At 47.7% G+C, this 21,813-nt stretch overlaps 1 protein-coding gene across 3 annotated transcripts in view; it reads left to right on the forward strand.

Moving 5' to 3' along the window:
• LOC123757289 (probable deoxyhypusine synthase) overlaps positions 1–16,712 on the forward strand; it is a 304,623-nt gene extending 287,911 nt beyond the window's left edge. For all 3 annotated transcript variants that reach the window (XM_069323865.1, XM_045740842.2, XM_045740844.2), the window contains one exon: positions 15,570–16,712. In XM_069323865.1, coding sequence (XP_069179966.1) covers positions 15,570–15,656 — 87 coding nt within the window. In that variant the 3' untranslated portion in view covers positions 15,657–16,712. The remainder of the gene's footprint in view (positions 1–15,569) is intronic.
• Positions 16,713–21,813: the final 5,101 nt, after the last annotated feature.

Consider the following 21,813-nt stretch of genomic DNA (forward strand, 5'->3'; position numbering starts at 1 on the left):
AGTAAGCAGGGCAACCATAATCGACCTTAGACAGGACGAGAGAGGAATGTAAAGCAAGGAGAGTGCGCCTATCTGCCCCCCAAGAAGTATGGGACAAGACCCGAAGGAGGGTAAGGGACTTAGAGCACTCAACACGGAGGTAAGAGATATGGGGAGACCAAGACAAACGAGTGTCAAGGAATAACCCCAAAAGCTTCGCGGAATCTTTGTATTCAAGGGGATGACCATAAAGTGACAAAGAGGGACGAAGAACAACCCGTTTCCGCGTAAAAGTCATGGCACAAGTCTTAGAAGTAGAGAACTTGAAGCCATGACCTGTGGCCCAAGACGACACGGCATCAATCGCAAGTTGAAGCCGGCGTTGAAGGAGAGGCGAATCATCACCCTGACAACAAAGGGTAAGATCATCGACATAGAGAGCGGAGAAGACACCAGAAGGAAGAGAGGAAAGAAGACCATTGAGGGCAACCAGAAAAAGAGTAGTGCTCAGAACACTACCCTGGGGCACACCTTCGTATTGCTGAAAAGAGGGAGAGAGAGCGGTACCAAGGCGCACCCGAAAGGAACGACGAGAGAGGAAGCTGCGGAGAAAGAGAGGGAGATGACCACGAAGGCCAAAAGAATGAAGTTGAGATAGGATATGATAACGCCAAGTGGTGTCGTAAGCCTTTTCTAGGTCAAAAAGGACGGCAACAACGGAGGTCTTCGCAGCAAAAGCAGTACGAATATAGACCTCCAAGTTCACCAGGACATCTGTCGTGCTGCGGCACTTGCGGGAACCAAATTGAGAAGGGGAGAGGAGGTGATGGTGTTCCAGGAACCACATCAGACGAACGTTAACCATACGTTCAAAGAGTTTGCAGACACAACTTGTGAGAGCAATAGGGCGAAAGTCCTTAGGGGAAGTACCCAGAGACCCTGGTTTGCGAACAGGGAGGACAACGGCATCGAGCCAGTCCTCAGGGACTGACGACGACTCCCAGATCCGATTATACAGACTCAGTAAATACTGAGACGTGCTCGGAGGGAGATGGCGAAGCATCTCATAATGAATACCATCGGAGCCCGCCGCCGTAGAACCGCAGAGGGCCAGGGCAGAACGAGGTTCAGAGAGAGAGAAGGGATCATTATAGGGAAGCTGAAGATGAGTGCAGAAATCTAAAGGACGAGACTCAAGGACAGGTTTACGAAGAAGGAAAGATTGGGGAAGATGAAGACCAGAGCTAACAGAAGAAAAGTGGGAACCCAGTTCGGAAGCGACCTGCAACGGGTCCGCCACAAGAGTATCATGGAGGTGAAGGACCGGTGAAACATCGGGAACGAACTTACCCGCTATCTTGCGGATACGCTTCCAGATCTGGGCCAGAGGGGTTTCGGACGTAATTGTCGAGACATAAGATGCCCAACATTCACGTTTAGCCGTACGGATGGCCCTACGGGCCACCGCACTCGCTTTCCGAAAGAAAAGAAAAGAATCGGTCGTCTGCCTACGGCGGTGCTTCTTCCAGGCTGCACGCTTACAGCGGACAGCCCGAGCACAGTCCGCATTCCACCAGGGAACGCACTTCCGTGGACCCCGAGAGGAAGAGCGAGGAATAGAGCGGAGGGCAGCGTCGAAGACAGTGTCATGAAAAAGGAGGAGAGCGCGAGAGAGGGGCAGAAGGGAGAGGTCAGAGAGAGTAGCACTGAGGGAAAATAGGGTCCAGTCCGCCTTAGCAAACTGCCACCTAGGGAAAGAGAGGGAAGGGCGAAAAGAGAAAAAGGAAACAAGGATGGGGAAATGATCAGTTCCATGGAAGTCATCAAGAACCTGCCATGTGAAATCTAAGTAAAGAGAAGAAGAGCAGAGAGAAAGATCAAGACAAGAAAGGGTGCGAGTTCGAGAGTCCAAATGAGTGGGCTCACCAGAATTCAGAAGAGACAGGGAAGAAGAGAGGAGAAACGGCTCAAGGAGGCGACCCCGGGTATTCGTCAGAACGTCACCCCAAAGAGAATGACGACAATTGAAGTCACCCAGCAGGAGCACAGGCTCCGGCAGGGAGTCTAGGAGGTGTTTCAAATCAGGAAGAGAGAGCGGGACACTCGGGGGGAGATAAATGGAACAAACTGTGTACCATTTCCCCACAAAGATACGAGCAGCAGAACAATGGAGAGGCGAAGGAAAAAGTAAAGGAACAAAGGGAACATCAGCCCGAATCAAGAGAGCAGAAGAATTAGAAGCCCCAGCAATGGCTGGGGGGGGGGGGAGAGAAAGGAATAGCCACGAAAACGACCAGGACGAGCACCAAGCATCGGCTCCTGGAGACAGACACAAAGGGGCGAAAACCGCGAAACCAGAAGTTGGAGTTCGAGGAAATTGGCGTAATAACCTCGAACGTTCCATTGAAGAATGGACAACGACGAGAAGAGAAAGGACAAAAACAGAGAACAAGGAAGAAACAAAGGCGAAAGACCAACAGAGCACGTTAAAGAATATCAGGGTCGGGATCAGGGTCAGCAAAGTCAGGGTTAGGGGGCATGGGTAAACTGAGCAAAGACGGAGGGAAGGAAACGGGAGAACAGATCAGAGGTGGGCGGGCAGGGTCCGGAGGAGGAGGAGGAGGAGGAGGAGGAGACAACGGAGAGGAGCAGTCAAGGACAGCAGCAGGAAGAGGGGGAGTAGAAAGAGAGGAGCGCACCCCAGCAAGAGCAGCAACCGAAAGGGAAGCAGGGGCCAAAGAAACCTCCATAGCAGGAACAGGGGGCGCAAGCACAGAAACGGGAGGGGAAGGAGCAACAGAGCCAGAAGGAGGAGCTGAGGAAGAAAGCGAAGCCTTCTTACCCGCCGGGGAAGAGGAAGGAGAGGAGCCAGGCTTACGCTTCTGACTTAAAGAGACCGGTGTCCCAGCAACTACGTACCGGGCAACGGATTCCAGTGTCTCAACAGGAGAAGCCGAACGAGAGCACACACGACGGCCGTTAGGAGAGCGATGGACATCCGCCCGCACCGACAGGCGGCGGGGAGAGCCGATAGATGGAGGAAGAGGATGGGAAGGAGGATCGGAGGGGGACGAGGAAGAAGACACAGAAGACACAACAGACCGGGTAGAAGGAAGGGGAACCCCAGACAGAGGACCAGGAGGAGGATCCTTCGGGAGAGAACCCAAAGGGACAGAGGAGGGGGCAGTGGGCGCATCAGGGTCCAAGGCCTGGAAACGGTTGTGAGTCTGAGGAAGGCGGGAAGGACGAGGAGAGGAAGAGCGCAACACGCGAGCATAAGAGATATTAGCATAAGGCGGGAGCCGGCGAACCTGGCGCCTCGCCTCAGGAAAAGATAAACGCTCCCGGTGCTTCAAGTTGAGGACGGCTGCCTCAAGCTTGTAATGGACACACGCACGGGAGAAGGTAGGATGGGCCTCACCGCAGTTGAGGCAACGAGCCTGGGGAGAAGCGCACTCCGACTTAGAGTGACCATCGCCACCACACAAAGGACAGAGAGAGACAGTCCCGGAGCAGCGGAGGGCACCATGCCCAAACCTCCAGCACTTGTTGCAGAGCCGAGGAGAAGGAATGTACTCCTGGACAGAGCACCTGGCACCAGCAAGAATGACAGAGGGTGGAAGGGTCCTACCATCAAAGGTAATCTTCACAACCCGGAGGGGTTGACGGCGACTACCACGAGGGGGGACGAGTAAACGTGTCCACCTGGAGAATAGAATGGCCCTGGGCAGCGAGGATATGTCGAATATCGTCGTGGCAGTCGCGCAGGTCCCGAACACCGGTCGCAACATGGGGCGGGAGCAAAATAGTGCCAACACTGGCATTCAACTGAACGTTCTTCGAGACCCGAACGGGGGTCTCGCCAAGGCAGGATAAGGCAGCCAAGCGGGAAGCAGCATCCTGAGAAGGAGCAGCAACGACACGTGTACCGAGACGAGTGGGGTTGAAAGTAATGGAGGCATCTACGGAATCAATGAGATGTCGATGGAGGGAGAAATCGTCAGGAGGCGCAGAATCAAGAGGGAGGAGATCAAAATATTTGGCCCACGAAGCGGGACCAAACAAGGCTTGATAGGTAGCAGAACTGGAAGGAATCGAGCGAGGGCGGCCGTGACGAAGACGGCGGTGAGAACCCCCAGAGAGAGAGGGGTTAAAAGGCGCAGTAGTTACAACTAGAGAAGGAGCCACGCCAGGGGACGAGGTAGTCACCACTGGGGGCTTGGGGCTCGACCCAACCACAGAGGAGGGAGGGGAGCTAGAGGAAGGAGTCAGAGAGGCCAAAGGAGGAGCAAGGTCGGGGCCCAATGCAGCGGAGGCTACAGAGCCCGGTCTTCCAATACGGACCGACTCGGGGGCTTGGTCGCCCACCCCACGAGCCTGAGAAGGTAAACCAGAAGAAGCCGAAGCAGGGGTAATCATCTTGACGAAAGAAAGAATTCACTCACGAATGTGCCCCCACACCCACCATGGAGCCACAATTAGAGGCAGGACACCCAACAAGAAGCTATTGCCGATCTTGTCGGGGCCTCCTAGGGGTGCGTCGCGAGTATACGCCCCACAAACGCCACCTTAAGAAACCGACAGTCCGTCGAGATCGGGTTCAGTGACGAAGTGGGGATTGACAATAAAAGGTTCCCCTCGCTCTCGACGTCGGGTACTGCAGTTCTACGGGTGCATGAGTATGCCTCCTCAAGCACCCGGGCGTCAAAATAGAAGAAGTCCAAGGGAAGAACCAGAACGAGCAAAAGGTCGGTAGGAAACGGCAAGCAGATAGGAGAAGAGGGGGGAGAAAAACGAAACAGAAGGAAAAGGAAAAGATGCCCAGCAGAATTGGAGAGGACGGCAGCAGGAGCACAAGGCTAGAAAAGGACAGAGGACTGTCCCAAGGAGCATCACACTCCGGCAGCTGCCCACTAAGCCCCCACACGGCGACAACGAGCTGAGCGGGGAGGGGGTGGGCCCTGGAAACCCCTGTTTGGGCTCAGTGGATCATTGAATGTGTCTTACGGGTTCCAACCCGTCTTGTACGGGAGCGTTGGTTGCCTTGCCCTTGTCTCCGGGTGACAGTCACCATTTTTACCTCATGTTGTTTACCTTTACCTCATGTTGCCTGTTGGGTCACTGACACCTTGACCCGGAGTCTTGCGAGAGAGATTCTCTGCTTGTTCTCCAGTACTCTCCTTATGTTATTACTGTTCAGAGTACAGGCGGCATCCGTGTTGCAAGCTAGGTTAGGTTGCTGCAACACGCTAGGTTGGTTTCCCACTCGGATGTCCCAAGGCTGCCCCATTTTGTTTAGGTGCTGTTCGCCCCTTTCCCTCCCTGTTCCTGGCTCCGAACCGTCTGCAGGTTTCGGGGTTGGGGCCGAGACTCGGGCTGTTTTCGGGGGCTGCCCCGTTTGGGTTGGGGACGGACGTTTTCGAGCCTGTTCCTCTTGCCAAGGCTTCTGGGTCTTACCAGCGGCCCTTTCCTGCTGCCTTTCCCATGGACTCTTCCTTTTCTTTAAGGGCGGAGGACGGTTCTGCCCCAGGGCCTCTGTTGCTGGTTCCCGGGGCTGTGGGGGATTCCTACTAACAGTTCTGGGGCGGTTTGCCCCTGCCTGGATTTTCTGCTTTTAGGCGGAGTTTATCGCCCATCCAGTCTGCTTGCTTCCCACTTTTGCTGGCATGTTTTCGTATCTTTTGCGTCGGTCACAGCCCTCTGTTCTAGTGGCCATTTTCTTCTGCTTGTTTCCCGGCGTGGCCACCAGGGCGGCATTGCGGTTTGTTTACATGCGCCTGGGTGTGCGAGCGAGTTTCTTGGGTGCGTTTTTCACCTTTTTTCAGGGGATTTATTATCTTGTTGTCGTTTCTTTGCTTTTCTGGTGTTTTCTGCCCATTTCCTGTTCCTCTGGGAAAGTTTGAGTGTTGATTTTACACCGGGCTTTCTATTTTGTCTGTTTTGGGTCTGGGCCCTTGGTTTTGGGCTCAGTGTCCCTGGCTGTTATGCTTGCTCCCACACCTTGTCCCTCGGTTTTTGTTTTGACTGTTTCCCTGGGGGTTCTGTCCAGGGGCTGTGCTTTACCTTTCTGTGATGTATTTACGCCAGCAAATGTGGTGGTTTCGGCTCCCCCTGGTTCGATTCCGGGTTTCTTTGGGATTTTTGGTTTAGTTCCGGAGTTTTCTTCCTCTTGGGCCCCCTTTGTGGGTTCAGGGGGCTTTGTTTCCTCGTGTGTGACCCGGTTCTGCCTCCTGGAGTTCCGGGGTCTTCCTGGCTTGTAGACTGACCTTTTTGGGTCTTGGCACGTGTTGTGTTCATGCTGGGACTTTGAGGTTTTGTTATAGAGGTGGGCCTTTTGATGCAATTTTGTGCCTTCTTCGCCTGTCCGGCGTGACGCTCTCTGCCCACTGGTCGGCGGCTTGTAATTTTCTTTTCACGTGTATGTAATTACCTAAGTGTAGTTACAGGATGAGAGCTACGCTCGTGGTGTCCCGTCTTCCCAGCACTCTTTGTCATACAACGCTTTGAAACTACTGACGGTCTTGGCCTCCACCACCTTCTCACTTAACTTGTTCCAACCGTCTACCACTCTATTTGCGAAGGTGAATTTTCTTATATTTCTTCGGCATCTGTGTTTAGCTAGTTTAAATCTATGACCTCTTGTTCTTGAAGTGCCAGGTCTCAGGAAATCTTCCCTGTCGATTTTATCAATTCCTGATACTATTTTGTATGTAGTGATCATATCACCTCTTTTTCTTCTGTCTTCTAGTTTTGGCATGTTTAATGCTTCTAACCTCTCCTCGTAGCTCTTACCCTTCAGTTCTGGGAGCCACTTAGTAGCATGACTTTGCACCTTTTCCAGTTTGTTGATGTGCTTCTTAAGATATGGGCACCACACAACAGCTGCATATTCTAGCTTTGGCCTAACAAAAGTCATGAACAATTTCTTTAGTATATCGCCATCCATGTATTTAAATGCAATTCTGAAGTTAGAAAGCATAGCATAGGCTCCTCGCACAATATTCTTTATGTGATCCTCAGGTGATAATTTACTATCTAGAACCACCCCTAGATCTCTTTCTTTATCAGAATTCTTTAAAGATTTCTCACATAATATATAGGTTGTGTGGGGTCTATGTTCTCCTATTCCACATTCCATAACATGACATTTATTAACATTAAATTCCATTTGCCAAGCGGTGCTCCATATACTTATTTTGTCCAGGTCATCTTGAAGGGCATGACAATCATCTAAGTTTCTTATCCTTCCTATTATCTTAGCATCATCAGCAAACATGTTCATATAATTCTGTATACCAACTGGTAGATCATTTATGTACACAATAAACATCACTGGTGCAAGAACTGAACCCTGTGGTTCTCCACTTGTGACATTTCTCCATTCCGATACATTGCCTCTGATCACTGCCCTCATTTTTCTATCAGTCAGAAAATTTTTCATCCATGTTAGAAGCTTACCTGTCACCCCTCCAATATTTTCCAGTTTCCAGAACAACCTCTTATGTGGAACTCTGTCGAAAGCCTTTTTTAGGTCCAGATAGATGCAGTCAACCCAAGCATCTCTTTCCTGTAAAATCTGTGTGGCTCGATCATAAAAACTGAGCAAGTTCATTACACTGGATCTTCCAGATCGAAAACCATACTGTCTGTCTGATATTTTATAATTTCTCTCCAGGTGTTCTACCCATTTAGTTTCAATTATTTTTTCCAATATTTTGACTATTACACTTGTCATTGATACCGGTCTATAATTAAGGGGGTCTTCCCTGCTTCCACTTTTGTAGATTGGAACTATGTTAGCCTTTTTCCACACATCAGCTACAACTCCTGTAAACAGGGATGCCTGAAAAATCAGTTGAAGAGGAATGTTGAGCTCAGGTGCATATTCTCTCAGAACCCATGGTGAAACTCCATCTGGACCAACTGCTTTGTTCTTATTTAGCTCCTTGAGCATTTTTTCCACATTGTCTCTAGACACCTCTATGTGCTCTATATTGTTCTCTGGAATTCTCATTGTATCTGGTTCGCTGAAAATTTCATTTTGTACAAACACACTTTGGAACTTTTTGATTAATGTTTCACACATTTCCTTTTCCGTGAATCTTTTCCCATTTTCAATCTCTGAATATTATCCTTTACCTGCAATTTGTTGTTTATGAATTTATAGAATAGACCTGGTTCTATTTTACATTTGTCTGCAATCCCTTCTTCAAAATTTCTTTCTGCCTCTCTAATCACTGCCGTGTAGATGTTTCTCGCATCTTTGTATCGCTGGTATGTTTGGGGGTTTGGCCTCTTCCTGTATTGATTCTATTTTTGTGTTTTTTGGTCTCTGGCCCTCTCACAATTTCTGTTGAACCAATCCTGTTTCCTAGTTCTGCATTTCTGTTTTGGTATAAATTTTCTGGGGGTAGCCCCTACGGCTCCCCGGAGCTATCCATGGCTGATATGGATACCCTAACTATTTTGCATCAGTCGATGTGGGTGGAGTTCTAGGCCTACTGGGGACCACGAGCCAGAACCTGGCCCCCTCAGAGAGGCACGGGGAGCAATGGCCCATAGAAATGCACATGTGATTTGGAGCATTCTATATCATCCATCGACCGGGACAGGCACCCAGAAAGGTAAGCGCCACAAAACAAACCCCTATTCTGGTTAACAACAAAAATCGACAAACGAGTGGACAGAACTCCCCCAGGAAAACGAACTAACATGCATGACGTCATGCGAGCCGTGCCACATGTCTGCGCAGCTCCCCCCTCCCCGGGAGGGGGAAGGGGGAGCCCCAGACCCCCGCGCCGGCGATCCCCGCCCCAGTTCCTCGGCTGATGGGATAATGCACGGTCGTGTGGCTCCAGCTCCAGTCTTGTTTCAGTGCTGTGACTTGTTTGCAGTGCTGCTCTTACGGGTACTCGCTTCGGCAGTACATATACTAAAATTGGCTCCTATGGTTGTGATCATAGGTTTCTTCGTCTGCAGCCGTTCTCCCTTTTTCTGGCGAATGATATACCTTGGGTTGTTGTCTCGACTTCGTGTTGTGGAGTGATTCACCGACCGCCTCCCGGGTATATCCCCTTGTTTTTCTTCGGTAGTCTTTGGTGAGGTAGCTCCGGGGAGCTGTAGGGGCTCCCCCCAGAAAACCAGCGTTGAATGTAATGAAACGCCATTTTCTGGGTGAGTCCCGGAGGCTCCCCGGCCTTCCCGCCCTCCAGTCGGCGGGGTTTTTTCGCGGTTTTGATATCCAGCCTCAGAACTGGGGCGGGGATCTCCGGCGCGGGGGTCTGGGGCTCCCCCTTCCCCCTCCCGGGGAGGGGGGAGCTGCGCAGACATGCGGCGCGGCTCACGTGACGTCATGCTTGTTAGTTCGTTTTCCTGGAGGAGTTCTGTCCACTCGTTTGTCGATTTTTGTTGTTAACCAGAATAGGGGTTTGTTTTGTGGCGTTTACCATTCTGGGTGCCTGTCCCGGTCGATGGCAGATATAGAATGCTCCAAATCACATGTGCATTTCTATGGGCCATTGCTCCCCGTGCCTCTCTGAGGGAGCCAGGTTCTGGCTCGTGGTCCCCAGTAGGCCTAGAACTCCACCCACATCGACTGATGCAAAATAGTTAGGGTATCCATATCAGCCATGGATAGCTCCGGGGAGCCTCCGGGACTCGCCCAGAAAATGGCGTTTCATTACATTCAACGCTGGTTTTTTTGTGCCTTTATCATATATTTCACAAAACTTGACATACATCTCATTCACTTCCTTGCCTAACAACAAGTCTGTCCAAATATACTCACTAAAAATTTTCCTAAGGTTGCCATAATGTCCTCTCCTAAAGTCAGGTTTTTCAATTTCATCAACTATCATATTTTCTTCCAGATTATAATGCATTGCATACTTTATTCCCAAAAAGACATGGTCACTTTTACCCAAGGGAGGAAGGTACTGAATGTCAAATATTTCTTCCTCCTTCCTGATAAATATCAAATCTAGCATGGAGGGAACATCCCCTTCCCTCATCCTCGTAGCTTGTTTAACATGTTATTACAAGAATGTTTCCAGGATGAGGTCTACAAATTTACAGGTCCAAAAATTTTCTGTTTTAGCTTCATATGCTTCCCAGTTTATGGATTTCAAGTTGAAGTCGCCGACTATCAACAGTTGTGAACTATCGTTATCTGCTCTCGCTATGATCTCTCTCATTATTGTTATAAGACCTTCTCGTTTACTATCTAGCTCCTCCTTTGACCATGTGCTGCTTGGCGGTGGACTATATGCATTTATGATCATTAGTTTATCATCCTCATGGCAGATCTCTAGTGCTATTATGTCAACTTCTTGTGGATTGGCAGTCATTATTGCCTTCACCTTTAGGTGTTCTTTTACCAGCACAGCAACGCCACCGCCTTTCCTAATTTTTCTGTCCCGTCTCCAAATTGAGTAGCCCCTTGGGAATATGACCTCATTTAAAATTACATCTTCAAGTTTTGTCTCCGTGAGTGCAACAATGTCTGGTGTCTGCAGCTGTATTACATCACTTAACTCCAGTATCTTCGATCTTACTCCATCTATGTTGGTGTATGATATCTTCAGGAACTTATTCCCCCTATTCTTATTTTTCACTCCCCCTCTTTCTAATGTTTTTGTTGGTTTGCCTTTATGTACCACTTTACTGGTCTGCCTACCCCTATCACTTTGTAGAAAAAAGAATTGAGTTCTTCTTCATTCCTGCTCTCATTTAAACGTTTTGCCTCGGCGAGGTTCAGTTTCAGCTTCTCTCTATCTTCTTTTGAAAGATCTCGTCTTAACAACCACACTTTCCCATCCTCATCACTTTGTAATTTTCTAGCATTCCTTAGTACTTCTTCCATCTGTTTGGCACCATTTAGGGTGATCCTCAAAGGTCGATCTTTCCCTTTTACATATCTTTCTATTCTCCTGTAATCGCACACATTCTCTATGGTTGTAAGACCTTCCACGAGGCCAACAATTTTATCTACTACTTTTGCTTCTTCTACAGCTCTTTCTGACCTAGATGTTATCTCCTTTTCTTTGCAGCCAAAAATGATAAGGGACTTACTCTGATCAACTGTGTTTTGCACCAACTTCGGGTTAGATGCCAATTCTTTTCTCACTTCCAGCCTAATGTTTATTTTATCTTGGTTGCTGCAGTGTTTGACTTCCTTAACTGCTTCTTCTATTTTTTCTTTCTCCTTGGCCTTTTCTTTCTCACTTGTGCATAGGTGAGTTGCATATCTTTCTTGCACTGTTTTATTCTCTGTGTAACTTCTTCCATCTGTGCTTACAAAAGCTGTTTCTCCTGTTGAATTTCCTTACCTAATCTATTGTAGTCATTTATATTTAAATTTACTTTAACTTCTTCCAAAGCTATTTTTAAGAGTTAATTTTCTTCTTCCATGTCTTTGCAATTGGTTTTTATCCTTGCACAAGTCTTTTACTATATCCTCAAGACATAAAACTTTGCTATTCAAGTGGTCATTACTTTCTTTCAATTTACTAATTATTTCTACATGAGAGTTCACTATAGTATCCAATTTTACCAACTTGTTATGTAGACTGCTAATATCAATGCTTTCTTCATTGAATCCTGCAAAATCAAGCTCTGTATGTTTTTCCTCTTGCCAGTGGCCATCTTGAATGTTCTTCTCTGCACTGGAAACACTAGGGCAACTTTTTCTCATCTGATTTTTCACTTAACTTAGCACATTCCTGTTATCTCACCTATTTTTCAAAAGCACTATACCTTAATGTTCTCTGGGATACCACTCACTATCGTTACCCTGTACTACAAAACTTAGGATTGTTGAAATATGCTGGAGCTCCTCTGATGCAAGTGTTGACCCTAGGGGTGTCACCTTTTTTCTTGTGTGTGTGTGCACATGTGTATGTGCATATGCACGTGTACTCACCTAATTGTGCATGCGGGGGTTGAGCTTTGGCTGTTTGGTTCCGCCTCTCAACGTGTGTGTAACATACCTTGTGTGTATGTGTATGTATATATACATGATATGTATATATATGTGTATGTGTGCTTTTTCTTTCAGAAGGGGCTCTGTTCCCTTCTCTGTTGACGGGGTGCTGGGGGAGCAGCGTGCTCTGTTGACTCTCACATGGTCCCGCAGTTAGTGGGCGCTTTTGGTTGTCTTCCGGCCTCTGGTGGAGGCGGTGGACGGCTTCTCCCCCTTTGGGGGGTTCAGGGCTGGCGGGGTGGGCTTCTTTCCCTGCGCTTCGTCATGTCATCTTAGTGGATGCGGTGGACGTGGTCAATCTGCCCCATCCTTCTGGGGTTCCCGTCTGCTCTTTGCAGACATGTGCCTGTCGAATCTGCGGTTCTTCTGGAATTCTTCAGTCTGCGCCCTGGATTCTATGCCCTCATCGGAGGACTGTTGTCTCCTGTCCGGCTTCTGTTGGTGCCGGGTGCCTGGATGGTGGCCCTGGACCTCCAGGTCAATTCTTGGCACGTTCCTCTCCAGTTTTCCGGGACTGGCACAGTTGGTAGTGGGGCTTCAGGCTTGCCGCTTTTGTTGCCTTCCCTATTTTGTAATTGGCTCTTGGTGTAATTTTTGCATCTTTACCGGATCTTGGTGCCCTGTCTGAGTCTGCTTGGGATTCGGTGTCTGGCCTACCTCGACGACTGGCTGGTGTGGGCTCCCAGTCAGTCCGCTTGTCTGCTCGCCAGGGGTGTGGTTCTTTCCAGATCACCAGGTTTGGTTTCCTGGTGATCTGGAAGCCATTCCATTTGTTTCCGTCCTGGGTTTGGACCTGGCTGGGCCTTGTTTAGGGCCTATTGGGCCGCTCCTTGTCTTTCTCTCCAGAAGTACTCACCTCACCTAGTTGTACTCACCTAGTTGTGTTTGCGGGGGTTGAGCTCTGGCTCTTTGGTCCCGCCAAAGTGTTGCTGCGGCTGTGGTCCCGCCTTCGGCTGTTCATGAGGGGGGTCCCGGGTTGCTCAGCGGTTGCTCGAGCAGTTGTGCGGGAGCAGAACTTCGACGTGCTGGTCTGCCCGCAGGGTCGGGTTTAGCTTCAGCGTCTGTTTGGTTCCTTCAGAGACTCCCCTTCCGCCTCTCTTGCAATCGTTGGATTCGTTCCTCCGGGGATCTTGTGTTGGTGCTGCGTCACCAGCTTCCGCTTTGGGGTTTTCAGGGTTCCGTGCCTTGGCACCTCCCCGAGCCTTCCCTTGAATTGTTCACAGACGGGTCATCTTTCGGCTGGGGCTTTGTGACCAGTGCTCACCAGGTCGGCCGGGGATGGTGGGGTCTGTCCGTTCGTTGGGCTCACAGCACGGTTCGGGAGTTCGTGGCTGTCTGGTTTGCGCTTCGGAGGGTTTGGGTCACTCGGTGCTCTTCCATTCAGCTCCATTCGGACTGTTCTCTGGCGGTTCTTTGCCGAAACCACAGGGTTTCTCTTAGGTGTTGATCTTTGGAGTTGGTTCCTTAGAGTGGCTCGTTGCTGGACTCTTGGGATTTGGCTAACCGTGAGGTTCATGTCCAGGGTGTGTCCTGCGTCCTGGGGGACAACTGTCTCAGTTCATTCCACTGTTCGCGGATTGGCCATCCGTCGCCAACTTGTTTCGTTGGCTCTGCCGGACGTATGAACTCCTGGCCATGGACGTCTTCGAGCTGGCGTGGTTTAGGCGTCGCCCATTTTATGTGGCCCCCTTACTCGCCTGCGAGGCGTTCACGGTGGATGCTTTTTGGCAGGACTGGTCGAGGTGGGGGTACCTGTTCCTCTTCTCCCGGTCCAGCTATTGCTTCAGGTTCTGGCTCGGTTGGAGTCCATTCCCACGAGAGTAGTCCTTATGGTTCCTTGGTGGCCAGCCCAGCTTTATTTTCAGACGCTGCTTGATAGGTGTTTTCCCGCGGCTCCGCCTCTTTCGGCAGGTCGGGTCGGTCCTGTACGTGATTGGTTCGGCCTTCTCCTCGGCTCTTAGTGTCTGGTATTTTGACGCGTGTATCACGATCTCTGTGGTGATCAGGTGGCTTTGTTGACGGTGTCCCACCTGTGAGCTTCGTCTTGGCGACAGTATGATGTTCATAGTGTTTCTATGCACTTATTCTTGCTCTTCGTAGGTTGTCCTCTCTTTCACATTGGGTTGTCTTGTCCTTTCTTGGGTTTTCAGGACTACAGTTATTTGATGTTTCTTACTGTCGCCTCGTTTTGTGCGGCGCTGGCAGAGCCGCTCCAGCTTGCGTTTGGGGTGGACGTCACATCTGCCCCGTTTCGTACGCTTTCTCGTGTTTTGTTTCACCTCCGGCCTGCTCATGCGCCGCCTGAGCCGTCCTGGCCCTTGATCAGGGTGTCTTCTTATCTTCTCCTCAGTTTGTGGTAGCCCCTTCGGTTCAGGTTTCTGCTCTTTGGTACTGGTGGTAGGTTTGTACGTTTGCAGCCTTTCTCCGTCCTGGCGACGGTCGAGACGGCTGCCTTCGGAGGGGTTCTTGGGTTATTGATGCTTGATTGGTTTGGCCGGGGGTGCGTCCTGTGTTGTCCGGTTGCGCTTTTTGCCATTACCTGCGTACTGTGTCTGGGAATGCGCTTTGGGTTGTTCCGATTCCTCTCGTTCCCTGTTTCAGGGCTCGGGTCTCCCAGGTCGTCCGCAGAGTTTTTCAGTCTTCCAGCCTGCGGTTTGTCCTTGCGCCCATGCTGTTTGGATATTTGCAGCTTTTGCTGCTGTATTGGTGACATCTAGGGCTCATTTCGGGCGCAGGGATTTGAGGGTCGCATAGGTTCTTGGCCGGCCATTCTTTATGCGCATCTGCTCCTGTGCGTTCTTGTGGCCTTAGGTTGCAGCCTGTTGTCTCGGCTTCGCGTTGCGGAGTTTGTGGCGGCCACCTCCCGGGTTAGCCCTTTCTTTTCCTTCTCTTTGGGTATGAAGCTCCAGGGAGCCGTAGGGGCTCCCCACAGAAAACCAGCATTGAATGTAATGAAACGCCATTTTCTGGGTGAGCCCCGGAGGCTCCCTGGCAACCCTCCTTCCCACCGGTTGGCATTTTTTTCGTGTTGGTTGAAACTTAGCTTCTGAACTGAAGCTAGGCAGCCGGTGCGGTAGGTCCGGAGCTCCTCCCTCCTCCTCTCGGGGCGGGGAGGGCTGCGCGGACGATCGCCGCAGCAGTAAAGTGTGATGTTTGCTTGTTTGCTTGTTTCCTTGGGATTGTAGGGAGTTTCTACCTCTCTGTTCATTTGTTTGTTTTAGTTTTTACCATGTGGGGTTTGTTTTGTTATGCCTATCGTTCTGGGTGCCTAACCCCGGTTGATGGCGGATAAGGAGAACCCCAACCACAAGGGGGTTTTCCAGGGCCATTGCTCCCTGAAACCTCTCTGAAGGGCCCAGGTTCTGGCGCTGGTCCCTGGTAGGTCTGAACTCCTTAGCTAATGTCCCGGTCTAATATAATATACATTAGCCCGATAAGCTCCAGGGAGCCTCCGGACTCACCCAGAAAATGGCGTTTCATTACATTCAACGCTGGTTTTTAACATTCACTATGCACCTATCATGAAGTGGCCTCACTGAAAAAAAACTGCATGCAAAAGCAATTAGAATACCAAAATGATGTAATTCACTGTATATCTTTGTTGACCTAGGTAAAGCTACAGTCATCATGTGATGGGAGACCAGGAGCTGAAGCAAGTCTGACTCCAACTTATTTTGTGGCCTTCCATGTATACTAGGTACGACTATTTAGAAATTGGAACTATATGGCAACATCATTTATTGACAAAATATGTTTTATATGATGGCTGCATTTTACTAAGCCGCCATCATGTAAAGTTGGTAGCACTTTGAGTAAATAATGGTGCTATTTACGCTAGTTTATATTTTTCATTGTTTTATATTTAGCCTGGAGTCCTACACTTAAATCTATAAATGGCTTCACTGGGCTGGCGGAGAGGTTAGCTGACCTCATTTACCTAACCTTGCCCCAAGTCAGGTCACTGCCACACCCCTAGATTACTGCTCTCGTCACACACTGTACTCTTCCACTCAATTCTTACAAAAACATTTTGTTTCTGTACATTTCCTTTGACTATCGTTCAATAACTTTTAGACAATTTCTCACCGATTTGGCTTATTTATCCCTCCTAAATACATTGTTGTTTCACAGCCACTTTCCCTCTCACTTACACTTCTGTACTTTTATCATTTCAGTGAAGTTATTCAATTTTGGTAAATTTCTTATCAACCTGCAGAGCCCAACATTGCTACTGCTGTGCTATAGGCACAATACATTTACAAAACCTTAGTTGCATTTCTTATCTTTATCTGTGGTATACTTTTTCCTATTAGTTGGCCTTTTTACAGCTTTGTCCGCACTGTCACTCTCATATATTTCTTTATCTTGGCACCAAATTGGTAAAGCAGCTAATGACAATGATATTTTAATGTTCGCATTAATGCTGCAACTTTTGTTAATTGGATATTTTGTAAATAAATTTATAGAATAGCCAAGCTTAGATAATTTAAAATTCATCAAACACATAATAATGTTTATCTACCTTGTTATATGGAATAAGTGTTTTATATCCACTCAGCACCACTTGGAAGAAAGAATACAAGTGTATATTTTGTCAAAAATATACACTTGTATTCTTATGTACACCTACATAACTGTATCATACAGATACAGTTATGTAGGTATAGCTAGGCTACTCTGTGTAGTTCCAGTAAAAATTCTGCATTATAATTGTCCCTAAATGTATATTCCAAATAAAGGCAATTATAATTTAGTATAATTTTGCATTCATCCTATTTACTGATGCTATACATATGAAAATTATGAAAGGAGAATATATTGTAATGTAGCTTATGATTTCATATTGGCTAATTGCACTTTACTTTTTCTGGTAGACTACCCAATAGTCCCCTCACAAGCTTATATACAAAGTAACCTAAATCTTAAGAGCTCCACACGAGGCCTCTTTATACCTATTTGTTGCCAACTGGAAACCAGGATCAAGATGTGGTTTATTCTCCAAGGTAAAGGGGAGCTTGGTCATCAGAGATTAACCCATTACTAGGGTAAACCCAACCAGAAAGTATAGGTGCAACATAATAAACAACTGAATTGCTTATTGCATGAAAACTCATGCCATTTGAGTGACAAAAGTGATTCTCCATTTAACTAGGGAAGCAATCATTTTTGCTGTGGAGCCTCCCTGTGGGCTATGACAAATCCCTCCACCCCCAAATCCCACAGAGGGATGCAGGAGATACTGGGACCTACTTTAGTTCTGGGAGGGCCCCCCTCAGTAGCTCAAATAGCTTAGTCATAATGAAGCCTCAACAGAAGCCACTGAAATCTGAAAAGAAAAAATTGTAAAACAGAATTTATTTCTGTTTTTATATAAATATAAAAATATATAATTTATATAAAATTTATATAAAACATTTATAGCCAAGAACAAAGAAAATGATCTACCAGGTTGTGGCATGATGTGTGACAGCCGAGAGCAAGGACCAAAGCAGAAAAGCAGCAAGGACCAAAAGAAAAGCAGCCAACCAGCGTTGACTAATGAAATGCCAGTTTCTGGGATAGCTCCAGTGGCTCTCTGAAGCTATGCTGTGATGGTACCATCTACTAGGTCACATCAGCCATGGAGTTCTATAGGCCTACCAGGGGCCAGTGCCAGAACCTGGCACACCTTCGTATTGCTGAAACGAGGCAGAGAGAGCAGTACCAAGGCGCACCCGAAAGGAACGACGAGAGAGGAAGCTGCGTAGAAAGAGAGGGAGATGACCACGAAGGCCAAAAGAATGAAGTTGAGATAGAATATGATATAGCCAAGTGGTGTCGTAAGCCTTTTCCAGGTAAAAAAGGACGGCAACAACGGAGGTCTTCGCAGCAAAAGCAGTACGAATATAGACCTCCAAGTTCACCAGGACATCTGTCGTGCTGCGGCACTTGCGGAAACCAAATTGAGAAGGGGAGAGGAGGTGATGGTGTTCCAGGAACCACATCAGACGAACGTTAACCATACGTTCAAAGAGTTTGCAGACACAACTTGTGAGAGCAATAGGGCGAAAGTCCTTAGGGGAAGTACCCAGAGACCCCGGTTTGCGAACAGGGAGGACAACGGCATCGAGCCAGTCCTCAGGGACTGACGACGACTCCCAGATCCGATAATACAGACTCAGTAAATACTGAGACGTGCACGGAGGGAGATGGCGAAGCATCTCATAATGAATACCATCGGAGACCGCCGCCGTAGAACCGCAGAGGGCCAGGGCAGAACGAAGTTCAGAGAGAGAGAAGGGATCATTGTAGGGAAGTTGAAGACTGCAGAAATCTAAAGGACGAGACTCAAGGACAGGTTTACGAAGAAGAAAAGATTGGGGAAGATGAAGACCAGAGCTAACAGAAGAAAAGTGGGAACCCAGTACGGAAGCGACCTGCAACGGGTCCGCCACAAGAGTATCATGGAGGTGAAGGACCGGTGAAACATCGGGAGGGTCTGGTTGAAGCACGTGCCTGTGAGGAGGGTCAGAAAGAGGACCACTCTAGAAAGAGAACGCAGACGACTGTACAGGAGAAGGAAAAAAATATAGGAAATGCTTCAGCAGACACAACTATCACAAGCAAGGAAAATAAGCCTATGCAGGGAGATCGAAGAAATAGAACAAACGTTGAAGCAATGATATGAGTCTGAGGAAATGGAATTGGAACAGAAAGCTATACAAGAGATAAAGAAAAATCCAAAATACTTTTTCACATACGCAAAATCAAAATAAAAAACTTCAACCAGTATTGGACCGTTAATTACAAATGAAGGTACGTACACAGAGGACAACAAAGAGATTAGTGAAATTCTAAGAAGCTAGTATGAGGCTATGTTTAGCACACCAATAAACAACATGAAAGTTGATGACCCAGACAGCTTCTTTATGAATGACATTCAAGCTGCAGATAATATAACGGATATTACCACAAACTCGGAAGACTTTGAAAGATAAATTGACAATATGCCCATGCACTCAGCTCCTGAGCCTGACTCATGGAATTCAATATTTCTGAGGTTGGAAGAAAACGCGCTCAGAGTGGGAACTTGTTTATTTTATAATAGTAAAATAAATAATAAAGTAAAATAATAACAGTATAATAAATAATAAAGTAAAATTTATAATAAACAATAAATTAGTAATAAATTAATAAATAATAAATAAATAACTATTATTATATAATAATAATAATATAATAATAAAAACAAATAGTATAATGATAAGCAATAATTTAAATGTATCAAATAGCTAATTAGGGTGAATGATAAATAATTAGTGACTGTAATGCATAACAATAAAGTAGTAAAGAATAATTATAATGAATAATCATTATAATGATAAAGTATTAAATCAAATACAATTAATAGTTACATCTATAGTTAGCAATTGAAAGTTGCATTATTTGAATTTACACTAATTACAATTCATGTTAATATTTCTTAGCTATCTGCAGGCTTATCACTTTGGGGGATCCAGCGGAGTACCCCCCATCCCGCGAGGGCCAGCGGCGCGGAACCCCCAACCCCGAAGGGCGAGCGGCGGCTGGCCGCTGTAACTAGGAATGTGACTACATGCACTGTGGCTGTAACCATGCCCGTGACAGGTTCCCCTGACTGAACGTTACCAAACCGGGTTTACTAGACAGATGCTGCAAGTGAAACGGCTTCCTTGATGAGGCGAACGAAGTGCCATCGCGACGGGCCATGGGCATAGTGAGGCAAGAGCCCACCAACTAGACCTTGTGAGGCGAGTGTTCCTCGCCAACCTTTAACTAGGAATGTGGCCACTCGTTTCCGTGACAGCAACTGTGCCCGTATCACAAGAGAGGGCATTAAAAACAGTCGGGTTCTTCCTGGCTTAAAAGGGGGCCCAACCGGTTCTACTAGGCAGATGCTTCAAGTTAAACAGCGTCCTTGGTGAGGCCAACGGAGCATCATCGCGACGATCCACAGAGCGTAGAGAGGCAAGGTGAACCTCCCATGCCATGTCCTTGTGAGGTGATCGTACAACAGGGATTGTGCACCCGAGTAGGGGGCGCCGTGCCCGCTGTCGTAAGACTGGTCATCGCTGGAGCCCACCCTCACAGGGACCAATCCTGTAATACTGGCCCCAGGGCGGGCGTGTGAAGTCACCTACACCGAAGGCCGACTCCCCAGGATCAACCCTGTGTCCGTTGTTGTCGCTGCGGCCCGCCCCACTGCGGTGAGGGTGATGTCGACTTCATGGGTACCGTAGTCTGCCCTCAGGCTCCATCCCTTTTTCCTCGTTCATCAATGGTGTGCCTTGTGCGCGTTCCGTAGTCGGTTCTGGAAGTATTAAGGCAGTAAGGGTAGGCAGAGCGGACATGCAGAAGGAACGTGATGGGCAAGAAACCTACCCCTTAAGGGTACTGCTGGAATTAGGTTGTAAGAGGGGGGGGGGGACGTTTTCCGGAAGCAAACTGGGCAACTCTCATTAAATGAAAAAGCCTGGATGAAACCCCGAGGAAAACTCGGAAAGAAACACTGGCACAGAGGATAGGAGCGTCTAGCATCTAGAGCGTTTTGTAAGTGAAGCAGCTGCGTGCGTGGCGGGAACAGGTTGATACCTGGTTGATGGGGTTCTGGGAGTTCTTCTACTCCCCAAGCCCGACCCGAGGCCAGGCTTGACTTGTGAGAGTTTGGTCCACCAGGCTGTTGCTTGGAGCGGCCCGCAGGCCCACATACCCACCACAGCCCGGTTGGTCCGGCACTCCTTGGAGGAATAAATCTAGTTTCCTCTTGAAAATGTCCACGGTTGTTCCGGCAATATTTCTTATGCTTGCTGGGAGGACGTTGAACAACCGCGGACCTCTGATGTTTATACAGTGTTCTCTGATTGTGCCTATGGCACCTCTGCTCTTCACTGGTTCTATTCTACATTTTCTTCCATATCGTTCACTCCAGTACGCTGTTATTTTACTGTGTAGATTTGGTACTTGGCCCTCCAGTATCTTCCAGGTGTATATTATTTGATATCTCTCTCGTCTTATTTCTAGTGAGTACATTTGGAGGGCTTTGAGACGATCCCAATAATTTAGGTGCTTTATTGCGTCTATGCGTGCCGTATATGTTCTCTGTATTCCCTCTATTTCAGCAATCTCTCCTGCTCTGAAGGGGGAAGTGAGTACTGAGCAGTACTCAAGACGGGACAACACAAGTGACTTGAAGAGTACAACCATTGTGATGGGATCCCTGGATTTGAAAGTTCTCGTAATCCATCCTATCATTTTTCTGGCTGTCGCAATATTTGCTTGGTTATGCTCCTTAAACGTTAGGTCGTCAGACATTATTATTCCCAAATCCTTTACATGCTGTTTTCCTACTATGGGTACATTTGATTCTGTTTTGTACTCTGTATTATGTTTAAGGTCCTCATTTTTACCGTACCTGAGTACCTGGAATTTATCACTGTTAAACATAATGTTATTTTCTGATGCCCAGTCAAAAACTTTATTAATATCAGCTTGAAGTTTTTCAATGTCCTCAGCCGAGGTAATTTTCATACTGATTTTTGTGTCATCTGCAAAGGATGATACGAAGCTGTGACTTGTATTTTTGTCTATATCTGATATGAGAATAAGGAAAAGCAGCGGTGCAAGGACTGTACCCTGAGGTACAGAGCTTTTCACTGCACTTGGACTAGATTTTATATGGTTGACCATTACTCGCTAAGTCCTGTTTGACAGAAAACTGAGTATCCAGCGTCCTACTTTACCGGTTAATCCCATTGACTTAATTTTGTGTGCTATCACGCCATGGTCACATTTGTCGAAAGCTTTTGCGAAGTCCGTGTATATCACATCAGCATTCT

The sequence above is a fragment of the Procambarus clarkii genome, chromosome 13 (assembly GCF_040958095.1).
Source record: "Procambarus clarkii isolate CNS0578487 chromosome 13, FALCON_Pclarkii_2.0, whole genome shotgun sequence".
Taxonomy (NCBI): domain Eukaryota; kingdom Metazoa; phylum Arthropoda; class Malacostraca; order Decapoda; family Cambaridae; genus Procambarus; species Procambarus clarkii.